At 41.1% G+C, this 12,641-nt stretch overlaps 1 protein-coding gene across 2 annotated transcripts in view; it reads left to right on the top strand.

Annotated features, from left to right (window-relative positions):
- Nucleotides 1-12,641, top strand: part of LOC149456307 (carboxyl-terminal PDZ ligand of neuronal nitric oxide synthase protein-like) — a 176,492-nt gene that overhangs the window by 112,572 nt on the left and 51,279 nt on the right. For both annotated transcript variants that reach the window (XM_089685237.1, XM_089685236.1), the window contains 3 exons: nt 97-238; nt 715-872; nt 12,280-12,447. In XM_089685237.1, coding sequence (XP_089541363.1) covers nt 97-238; nt 715-872; nt 12,280-12,447 — 468 coding nt within the window. The remainder of the gene's footprint in view (nt 1-96; nt 239-714; nt 873-12,279; nt 12,448-12,641) is intronic.

The raw sequence follows: 12,641 nt of genomic DNA, 5'->3' as shown, positions 1-12,641 counted from the left end.
ATTTGTCTTATATTTAGGGTGCTGTGGCCTGCATAGTGGCAGCCGTGTAATTATATTCTCAACAAACAACATTTTCTTCTCTGCCTCTCTCGGCAGAGCCAGGCCATGCAGATTGTGCGGACTGTCGGACAGGCTTTTGAAGTGTGCCACAAAATGAGCCTTCAGCACGCCCAGCAGAACGCAGACGGACAGGCGGATGGGGCCAGTGACAAGTCTCTGGAAGAGGCCAAACTGGAAGGTAGCTGGAGACAAAAGTACAATAATGCATTGTGCTCAGCTGGAAGAACAGCTGACAATTGTATTGTGCGCCTCTTAAACTATCTAAATGACAATCACATCCTCACTGACTGCAGCCAAACAAAATGACAAATGGCAATATATGGGCTTATTTTAGGTCTGTTAATATTCCTCAGCCATGCATGTAATCCATAAATTTATATGTAAATGAGCAGCGCTCCCTTTGTCCTTGTGTAATTGCTCATTCAGTGTTCAGCTTGCTAATCACAGCCGGAAAAGGGAGAGTTAATGGCAGGTTGGGAGGATCTTGCTGAAGAAGCAGATATTTTGACACCTGATACAGTTAGAAATGTTTTATACTTGATGCAAATTCCATGCAAATGAAGCTGCGGGCGGATTAGTATTCTGTGTGTGGTGACAATTTATTAAAGCCTTTTTTTCTCTTATTTTTTTTATAATCTTTTCTACTTATAATAGGGCGACAGCTGACAGGAGCAGAAAATAAAGATACACAAGAAGCTGATGGAAATCTGAATAGTGCCGCCGCAGAGAAGAGAACCTGTGAACGTGCCGTGTCTGCACCAGACTTGGGCCTTGTCAAATGTCTGCCAGTGCTAAAAGAACAAAATGGCCAGGTAACACATTAACAAAAGGATTCTGGGTACTCACAGTAGACATTGGCAAACCAGAGTAAACTTTTTTACATTGGTCTACAAAAGTTATAATTATTATAGCAGCTCCGGACTGTTGCAGTATTCATGTAATCACATTCAACAATTATTATTTCAGAAATTATATTGGATAGTGACATGGAGTGTATGGTAGTGGACATAAGGTGACAGACATAAAAATCTCACACTATCTGCATAGTGACAGCAATAACTTTAATGTCACTGGTGATACTGACTGCCTGAGCTCAAATGTAAGAAAGAAAGTAAATCTGTGTGAGTTACTTTACATGCCTTTTATTTGACGATGTGATGTTTTTTGTTTTGTTTTTTTTTTAAACTTGGTTTTAGTGTGTAAAAGGCATGTCAGGTATACATGGCAATAATCAAGCAATCGGTGTACAAAATGAGCAGTGATACCATCATAAGATGAATGCAGTCTCCAACAGTACAAACGTAATATAAAGTCACATACCCCATTATAAGTAGTACAATCATGGCAATAGTATCTGATGCACACTAACTGCAGGTATAGATATATAAGAAGCCATTTAATCATGGTTTTATACAACTCAAAACCAGCCAATTGGCAGAAACATCCTGCACATCAAAGAAAAAAGGTACAAAAAAACGGAAAGAACTCGGCATGTACCAAAATAAAGTGCATTAACAGAAAAAGTTAATTTACCTATATCTGGGAAGAGAGGTAGGTCATTGGGCAAGGTAGCACTCAATAAAGAAATATCGATTTCCCAGTGGTGAGATATGGATAAACATTAGGCCAATAACAGAACAATTCCTCATATGGGGTCAGATATCAGAGGTAATAAAGCCAAGGGCCCCAAAGTTTATAAAACTTTTGGGACATCCTCTAGGTTCATACGTCAATTTGTACAAAGGTAAGGTATGATCAATAACCTTCTTCCATAGTCCAATATGTAGTGTCTCTGTACGGGTCCAATTAAGCACAACTGTCTCGCGGGCATAATAAAGCAACAGATGAAGGAAGTGTTTGGAAATGGCAGACATTTCTAAATCTTTAAATATTCCCAACATGCACCATTTAGGACAACAAATATTAGGGAGGTCGAAGGTGTCAGCAATAACTGCCGTCACCTGCGGTCAAAAGGGTCAAATCCTCTTACAGCTCCAAACGATATGTAGAAAGTCACCAGGCTCACTTTAACATTTATGACAGATAGGAGTATCTCTCTTATGCATTTTAAACAAACAGGCCGTAATGTAATACACTCATTGCAGATAGTGGAACTGAATAAGCTTCTCTTTAGCCGAAATCACTGTCCCCCGAGTGTGAATTAAACAACTCTTGCCAGTTTTTTGAGCTGAGATCAGGGATATCTCCCAACCATTTGTTCTGCATTTTCAATAGGTAGGAGTCAGGTTTACCCATAAGCAAAGAATAATAGGAAGATATCAAGCTCCTATGGTCTGGACAAAGGACGGCCCGTTCAAGTGTCGAATTAGTAAGGAGAACATTACGAAGGCCAATTTGTGCTTCCGCAGCATGCCTGAGTTGTGCATTATAGAAGGACAAATGCATTGGAATACATAACTCCTGGCACCATTGCACAAAAGATTTGAACGTGCCCCCCTCATACAGTTGGTGTAGATAAGTTAACCCTTGTCTTGCCCATAATTGACCACAAGTAAGAGAAGAAAAATGTGATAAGCTTGGATTATGCCACAGTGGTTGGTTAGGGGAACAAATATGATCTTGTTCAGCTAAGGAGATAGAACACTGCTTATAAATATGGAGGGATACATGAAGAATAGAAGTACCCTTAGTAACATGTAAGGATTGTCTAAATCAGTGTTTTTCAACCTTTTTTGTGCAAAGGCACACTTTTTTCATGAAAAAAATCACGAGGCACACCACCATTAGAAAATGTTAAAAAAAATTACCTCTGTGCCTATATTGACTATATATAAAGTAATTCTCTTGAATAGTAATCAAACACAAAGAAATTATTTTATAATTACTTTATTATGAAATAATAAAGTATTCTCATAATTGTTCATATTTCTGTTGACTTACTCAGTGCGAAACCTGGGCCTGTTTGGCTGAACACAAAGCTGATATTCTGGCAGGAATCGAAGAAAGACACACACGTAGCTCTTCGTCAACAGCTCTCAGTCTCTCTCTGTCTTTAGTTTTTATAGCAATCAGGCTTGAAAAGCTCATCTCACACAGATATGTAGTGGAAAATGGGAGCAATGTCAAAATAGCTTTGTTTGCCAGAACGGGGAACTCCTTGGCAGTATCCAACCAAAAACTGTCCAAAGGTAGATCAGCAAATCTTAGCTTGAAACTACGATTTTGTCTCAGTTCAGTTAGTTCCTCCTGCTCCTGTAAAGTCATGTCCTTTCCACCAACTGATGCTGAGCTATAAGGGTCCCTAACCCAGTCAAGGCATTCAGTGGAGACTGAAGAGAAATAAAATGACAACTTCTCCTCGAGAGTTTTTAAATGTTTAACTATTATCTCACCCAGTGCAGCAGTGTGAACACCTTGCCATTGCTTGGTGAGTGTGAACATTTCAAGATTGCCACTTTCCACGTGTTGATGCCAGAGTTGCACCTTTGAACGGAATCCATTTATTTTATCTGTACTTGTAAGCAGATTTTCATTTCGGCCTTGCATTCGTGTGTTCAGCTCATTCAGATGATGAAAAATATCTGCCAGGTATGCCAGCCTTGCACACCACTCATCACTTGCAAGCAGCTTTGCGTAATCTGACCTCTCATTTGTCAGAAACACTTTAAGTTCCTCCCGCAGCTCATACACACGAACCAAGACCTTGCCACGCGACAACCACCGGACCTCCGTATGAAACAGCAAGGTTTTATGCTTCGCTCCCATCTCCTCACACAAAGCTGCAAACATGCGACTTTTCACGGGTCGTGACTTTACAAAGTTTACCATGCGCACAACATCATCCAACACAGGAACTAGGTCTGCTGGTAAAGTCTTGGCTACGAGGGCCTCACGGTGTAAAAAACAATGCGTAACAATCACATCTGGATTTCTTTCCTTCACTCTGCTTACAAAGCCTTTGGTGCGCCCGACCATGGCTGCAGCTCCATCGGTGCAGACACTTGTGCAGTTTTCCCACTTAAGTCCTCCTTGTTCAAGGTATTCTGATGTGACCCTAAAAATTTCTTCTCCTGTTGTTTTTTCTGGCAATGCCTTGCAAAAAAAGAAGTTTTCTCTAATTGCATCACCATCCACAAAACGCACATTGGCCAAGAGTTGAGCATGTCCACTGATATCAGTAGACTCGTCAAGTTGCAATGCAAATTTCTCACTGATACGGATCTTTTCCAAAACCACACTTTCTATGTCTGCAGACATGTCATTAATACGTCTGGAAATTGTGTTGTCTGAGAGAGGGACTTTGTCTATTTCCTTAGCTGCTTCAGGTCCGAGCATCTCCTCTACAATAGCTTTGCAGGCGGGAAGTATTAATGTCTCTGCCACAGTGTGCGACTTTTTTGACTTGGCTATAAGTTCAGCAACTTGATAGCTAGCTTTAAGAGCTCTTTCATTTACCTTTGTGGTTTTTCTCATGAAAGTTGCCTGTTTCTCCGTGTTTTCACGCAGGTGAACAAAAAAGTCTGCATTCTTGTTTTGAAGCGAAGGGTGTTTCGTTTGGAGATGGCGTTTAAGTTTACTTGGGACCATAGCACTGTTAGATAGCTTTTCACCACACACCACACACAGTGGAGTTGGTTTCTTTGCATCTCCGGTGAAAGTAAATCCAAATGAAATATAGCTTTCGCTATATTGCCTTGTGCCAAAGAATTTCCTTGAGCTAACCATCTTTGCTTTCTTTTGATCCCCACTCATACTTGGGCTCTTATCTGGCTCCGAATTTTGTTCAGAGTCCAGTTCTTTCCTTTTCAAAAATTTGTCCATCACTGCAGTATCTGTTCCTGTCTCACTGTCACTCAGTACTTACTGCGCTTGTCTCCTCCAGATAGCCGCTGTCCGTCACACTCAGCACTCCATCCAGATCCATCAGTCAGTGCTCTTCTTCTCCTGTCTCCTCCAGATCCATCACTCAGCGCTCTTCTGTGCTGCGTCCGCGATAATCCTCCAGAGTCCAGATCCTTCGGTGCTCTTCTGCGCATCGGCGATCTACTGCGATGTCTTCTCCTGTCAGTGTAACAGTGACACCGGAGCTATTTATAGTCCGTAACATGTGTTTCGGCTCACAAATAGACCAATCATTACAGTGGTGGGCAACCTTTTTTTTCAACTGAGCCAAATCTCGCCAAAACCATGATTGAAATTTATTTTGAGAGCCACATTTTTAAAACTGAAAATACATCTCCCATATAGTAATTCATCCCCCATAGTAATTCATCCCCCATATAGTAATTCATCCCCCATAGTGTAATTCATCCCCCATAGTGTAATTCATCCCCCATAGTAATTCATCCCCCATAGTAATTCATCCCCCATATAGTAATTCATCCCCCATATAGTAATTCATCCTCCATATAGTAATTCATCCCCCATAGTAATTCATCCCCCATATAGTAATTCATCCCCCATAGCAATTCATCCCCCGTATAGTATTTCATCCCTCGTATAGTATTTCATCCCCCGTATAGTATTTCATCCCCCGTATAGTATTTCATCCCCCATATAGTATTTCATCCCCCATATAGTATTTCATCCCTCATATAGTATTTCATCCCCCATATAGTAATTCATCCCTCATATAGTATTTCATCCCTCATATAGTATTTCATCCCCCCATATAGTATTTCATCCCTCATATAGTATTTCATCCCCCCATATAGTATTTCATCCCTCATATAGTATTTCATCCCTCATATAGTAATTCATCCCTCATATAGTATTTCATCCCCCCATATAGTAATTCATCCCTCATATAGTATTTCATCCCCCCATATAGTATTTCATCCCCCCATATAGTATTTCATCCCTCATATAGTAATTCATCCCTCATATAGTATTTCATCCCCCCATATAGTATTTCATCCCCCCATATAGTATTTCATCCCCCCATATAGTATTTCATCCCTCATATAGTAATTCATCCCTCATATAGTATTTCATCCCTCATATAGTATTTCATCCCTCATATAGTATTTCATCCCCCATATAGTATTTCATCCCCCCATATAGTATTTCATCCCCTCATATAGTATTTCATCCCTCATATAGTATTTCATCCCCCCATATAGTATTTCATCCCTCATACAGTAATTCATCCCTCATATAGTAATTCATCCCCCATATAGTATTTCATCCCTCATATAGTATTTCATCCCCCCATATAGTATTTCATCCCTCATATAGTAATTCATCCCCCCATATAGTATTTCATCCCCCCATATAGTATTTCATCCCCCCATATAGTATTTCATCCCTCATATAGTAATTCATCCCTGATATAGTAATTCATCCCCCATATAGTATTTCATCCCCCCATATAGTATTTCATCCCTCATAAAGTAATTCATCCCTCATATAGTATTTCATCCCCCACAGTACTATTCCCCCCCCCCCCTTCTAGTAAGCCAAGTCCCCCGTGTCAATTCACTTACCTTTTGCGTTCCTCTCGCTGTCTTCCCGCGCCGTTCGGGTCTTCAGGGCGGACTGTGAGAGGAGCCTAGCTCCCCTCCCCTCACGTTCGGCACGCTGCCCCGCCTACACACATCCTGACAGCCACATCCGCAAGCCGGATTAAAAGGTCCGCGCGGACTTTTGGGGCTGCCAACCGAGAGGAGGCAGGGGAGCGGCCGACCGAGAGGAGGGAGGGGAGCAGGCGCCCGGCACACAGAAGAGCCGCATTAGACTGGGTAAAGAGCCGCATGTGGCTCGCGAGCCGCGGCTTGCCGACCACTGAATCATTAGATTCTAATGATTGGTCTATTTGTGAGCAGAAGCCACATGTTACAGATGAAATTGGAATTTTTCCCACGGCACACCAGACAATATCTCACGGCACACTAGTGTGCCGCGGCACAGTGGTTGAAAAACGCTGGTCTAAATAACAAATTGGATAAGGCTTCATAGGAGGAGAATATAGCAGCCTCTGTTGCATTTGCAGCTTTGGTCAGCTGCGGAAACAACCACCAGTGTATGTATATGACTTGAGCAGTATAATATACCGTGTTCCAAATTATTATGCAAATTATATTTTTCTCATTTACCTAAATAATTGATGTAAATAACAGTCAGCATAATTCTCATGTTATAAACTATTAAGAGTACAATTTACATTTTATTAAACAAACCTCCTAATGATAACAGGATTTTTGTTAAACATAAAAAACTTACAATGCACTGTTCCAAATTATTACGCACAGTAAGTTTCAAAACACTTTATAGGTTGTAAAGAACTGAAAATTGTCATTTGTTGTGTTTGCAGCATATTTACTGAAATCAAAAGCTATTTCAACCAAACTTTTAACAACGTTTTAACTTTTTAAACATTTTAACAGGTCATGTTACATTGTAACATAGGATCCCTTATTTGATAGCAGCTTCACAAGTCTTGCATCCATTGAACTTGTGAGTTTTTGGACAGTTTCTGCTTGAATTTGTTTGCAAAATGTCAGAATAGCCTGCCAGAGCTGCTATTTGGATGTAAACTGCCTCCCACCCTCATAGTTCTTTTGCTTGAGGATGCTCCAAAGGTTCTCAATAGGGCTGAGGTCAGGGGAAGATGGAGGCCACACCATGACTTTCTCTCCTTTTTATCCCCATAACAGCCATTGATGCAGAGGTATTCTTTGCAGCATGAGATGGTGCATTGTCATTCATGAAGATAATTTTATTACGGAAAGCATAGTTCTTCCTTCTGTACCAGGGAAAAAAGTGGTCAGTCATAAACTCCACATACTTTGCAGAGGTCATCTTTACACCTTCGGGGCCCCTAAAGGGGTCGACCAGCTCTGTTCCCATGATTCGGGCCCAAAACATGACTCCACCTCCGCCTTGCTGATGTCACAGCCTTGTTGGAACAGGGTGGCCGTCCACCAACCATCCACTACTCCCTCCATCTGGACCATCCAGGGTTGCACGGCACTCATCCGTGAACAGGACTGTTTGAAAATTAGTCTTCATGTATTTTTCTGCCCAATGCAGCCGTTTCTGCTTGTGAGCATTGGTTATTGGTGGCCGACTAGAAGGTTTATGCACAGTTGCAAGACTCTGGAGGACTCTACACCTTGATGTCCGTGGGACTCCAGAGGCACCAGCAGCTTCAAATATCTGTTTGCTGCTATGTAATGGTATTTTAGCTCTCTTCATCCGATGCATGGATCTGGCAGAAATCTTCCTCAATGTGCCTTTATCTGCACGAACCCGTCTGTGCTCTGAATCAGCCACAAATCTCTTAATAGTGCGATGATCGTGAAATATCTAATGTTTTCATACCTCGTCCAAGGCATTGAACTATTTCACTCTTTTCGGCAGCAGAGAGATCCTTTTTTCTTCCCCATATTGCTTGAAAATGGTGCTCTGCTTAATAATGTGGAACACCGTCCTTTAGTAGTTTTTCCTTAAATGGGGCTCACCGGCCAATCTAATTATCACAGGTGTTCAAGATTGTTTTCAGTGATTAAAAGAGCCCTGACACACAATGCCACCCATGAGTTAAACTTAAAAACAAAATATTTAATCTTTGTGACACTTAAATAGAATTTGCATAATAATTTGGAACACTGTCTAATACAAGCTTAGATTAGGAAGCGCTAAACCTCCTCTATTAGTAGGTAATTGTGGAGTGGTCGAGGATACCCTGGTGGTTTAGGGTACCGCAAGAAGGGCGTAAGAAACGTCATCTTAAATAAGATCATCCTTCCCAATAAGGACAAGGGAAGCTTAATCCATTGAGAGACCTTAGTATGGAAGGAGATACAAGGTGCTAAATTATTGTCATAAAAGTTAGCCAGAGGGAGTTACATAGTTAGTCTGGCTGAAAAAAAGACAAAAGTCCATCCAGTTCACCCATTAAAAAAAAAAAAGTTATAATCCTATGCCCACAGTTGATCCAGAGAAAGGCAAAAAACCCAGCAAAGCATGATCCAATTTGCTCCTGCATGGGAAAAAAATCCTTCCTGATCCCCCGAGAGGCAATCGGATATTCCCTGGATTAACTTTACATATAAATGTCAGTATCCAGTTATATTCTGTGTATCCAAGAAAGAATCCAGGCCTTTTTTAAAGCAATCCACTGAGCTGGCTAGAACCAACTCTTGAGGAAGTCTATTCATTTTTACACCTTTTACTGTGAAGAAACCTTTCCGTGTTTGGAGATTACATTTCTTTTCCTCCAGATGTAAAGAGTGCCCCCTTGTCCTCTGTGATGACCTCAGGGGGAATAACTCTACACTGAGTTCACTATATGAACCACTGATGTATTTATACATGTTGATCATATTCCCCCTTAATCTCCTCTTCTTAAGAGAGAATAAATTCAGTTCCTCTAATCTTTCCTCATAGCTGAGCTCCTCCATGCCTCTTATCAGTTTGGTTGCCCTTCTCTGTACTTTCTCCAGTTTCCCAATATTCTTTTTGTGAATCGTGTCCAAAATTGAACTGCATATTCCAGACGAGGTCTTACTAATGATTTGTACAGGGGTAATATATCTCTCTCTCTGGAGTCTATACCTGTTTTAACACAAGAGAGGATTTTGCTCGCTTTAGGAATCACAGCTTGGCATTGCATGCCACTATTAAGCTTTTGATCTACCAGAACTCCCAGATCCTTCTCCACCATTGATTCCCCCAGTTGTACCCCCCCTAGTATGTATGATGCATGCATATTCTTAACCCCCAAGTGCATAACCTTACATTTATCAACATTAAACCTCATTTGCCACATAGTTGCCCAATTAAACAGTGCATTGAGATCGGCTTGTAAGTTGGAGACATCCTGTAAGGACATTATTCCACTGCACAGCTTGGTGTCATCTGCAAAGACGGAAATGGTATTTCTAATTGAAGACCCTATATCGTTTAAAAATATATATTAAAAAGTAAGGGTCCCAACACTAAACCTTGGGATACTCCACTAACAACCCTAGACCATTCAGAGTATGAATCATTAACCACTACTCTCTGAATATGATCTTTTAGCCAGTTTTCTATCATTTACATATGGATTTTTCCAAGCCTGTAGCCTTTACCTTACACATTAGCTGTGAATGGGGAACTGTCAAACGCTTTTTCAAAATACAAGTATACCACGTCCACCACCACCCCTCTGTCCAAAGGTTTGCTCACCTCCTCATAAAAGAAATCAGATTTATTTGACAGCTCCTGTCTTTCATGAATCCATGCTGTCTGTTGCCTAAAATACTTTTTCCAGCAAGAACTCATCTATGTGGTCTTTTATTAAACTCTCCAGTATATTCCCAACTATAGAAGTTAAACTAGCAGGTCTATAATTACTTTGTAAAGATTTTGACCTTTTTTTAAATATTGGCACTGCATTGGCCCTATGCAAATCCAGTGATACTATGCCAGTCATTAAAGAGTCCCTAAAAATTAGAAACTTGAACCTCTATCCCCAGGTATCGAAATTTAGATGTGAGTTGTTGTGGGCAACTAGGAGACAAACAAAATGAGGGGATCTCATCTATGAGGAACAAATTGGACTTAGACCAGTTCACTTTGAAACCTGAGTATTGCCCAAACTGCTGAATTAGGGAAAGGACATGTGGTGCAGTGGTCTGAGGGTCCGAGATATACAATGTGGTCGGCATAAAGTAAAATTCGTTCTTCCAGAGTACCAGTTGGAATTCCCTGAGCCAGAGAGGAAGTCTGTAGTTCCACCAATGGTTCTATAGCGAGTGCAAATAGCAGAGGTGAAAGTGGGTAGCCCTGCCTTGTGCCCCAACATATTGGAAATGATTTAGAGATTAGACCATTAACCCTGGTACGAGCTCGTGGTTGGTTATACAAGATATGTATCCACATAAGGAACCCTTCCCCAAAACCATATTTCTGTAAAACCAAAAATATATAGAGCCATTCTATGGAATCAAATGCCTTGAGTATCAAGCGATATCATTGCCCTAGGGGAATCTGTGGCACCCGGCATCTGAAGATTAGTAAAGAGTCTATGGAGATTAGTATAAGTAGAGTACCCAGGAATAAACCCCATTTGATCGGACTTTGCCCGGTGGCAGCAGTCAGGATTAGTAAGGAAAGTAGCGGAGCCACCACAGCTCCTAAGCAGCACTGTTCACATCTTCGCTGCTGGCCACGCCCCCTGACAACGTGATCTTAAGCTTACACAAAAAAGCATTGTTGTGAAATTAATATTTTTCCCTTTCAAATGCACATTTAGCCTAATAAACCATTTTTCTCTTGAATTATTATGTATGTCCACTGGAATGGTTCCTTTTCCTGCACTTCACAGTAGATAGAGAAGTCACTGTTATCACCAGCCATATGGAGCAAAACCCAGGAGATAATATTTGTGAACTGACTTCTCATGCAAAGCACATCAAAAATTTAAAATATACATGAAGGCAATTATTTCAGCAGATTTGAGCCACAAAACAATTACATTGAAAAAAGACTTCCCTAATATTGGCAGTACACGGAAATGAACATGCAGCAAGTGTTTTGTGAAATGGTGCTATCTTTTGTAAGGGTTATGAGCTTTGGGAAGATCCATTTATTACAGCGGAGAAATGAGCCACATCATGTGCGACTTGAAAGTTGCTTGGTTTATTTATTTTGTCAGCGTCTATAGCGGAGATTTATGAGACGCTCTTTCATTTGTTTATGGCATTTCCAACCAATAAACCACTCAGGAGTAAATGGTCTCTAAATTAAGTGTGAGCGTCCTGTAAATTGGTAGGCTATAATTAACAGTCTGATATTGTCCTGTCACTGATTGTCCTTGCTGGCCTTTAGAGTTTTGGGGTTTTTTGGCTTGTGGAGTCCCCTAGTGGAAGGCTTCTTGCAATGACCGCAAAAAAGTAGCAGAACTGATGAATGAAAACTGAAGGAAAGATCCAGCAGCCAGTCAGATTCCATGCATCTTGATTGCTTGCTGATGACAAAAGCCTCAATTGTCACTTTTCTTAATGAGATGTGGGCAGGAATAGACTGCTGTGTGCAGCCATATGTGACTGACCACTCCAAAATCTGCAGATGCACCTACTTGCCTCTCATATTGCTCTCCATTACCCTGGAGTGGTCAGCTGCTTGTCATTTGTGTAACTTTCTTATGTAATGCCTTCTGGATTGGACATGATGTTAAATCCACTTTTTGCAGCTCTATTTCAGGAAGTATTTTTATTTCATGACTCTGAAGCATATACCCAACCCTCGCTGTCTGTGCTTTGATTACAGGATATTGAAAATTGTTCCGCCTACTCAACACTGTCCCAGAAATTTCATACCTCAAGCTGTGCTTCTTCTGTCTCCGTCCTCACCCCTCTGGCTTCACAGCACCGACTGCAGCTTCTACAGCACCAGCTTCTCCAACAGCAGCAACAGACGCAGGTGGCCGTAGCCCAGGTGAGTGCACGGTCTTTTATATGATACCAGACCTCCCAGACTGTATTAGACTGGGAGTTTTGCTCTCAGCTGTTTTAGGTGCAGAAAGAACAATGAAGCAGGTTAGGTGGAAACAATGTGATAAATTATGAGCCCATTTATGTTCAAATAAAGATTGTTGATGTAAAGCTATTTGGCTCTCGGGCATTAAGTTT

Source organism: Staurois parvus, unplaced genomic scaffold (genome assembly GCF_062004578.1).
Source record: "Staurois parvus isolate SC_StPar_1 unplaced genomic scaffold, SC_StPar_1.0 ptg000365l, whole genome shotgun sequence".
Classification (NCBI taxonomy): Eukaryota; Metazoa; Chordata; class Amphibia; order Anura; family Ranidae; genus Staurois; species Staurois parvus.
The sequence above is the reverse complement of the archived record's forward strand: the minus strand, read 5'-3'. Positions and strand labels throughout refer to the sequence as shown.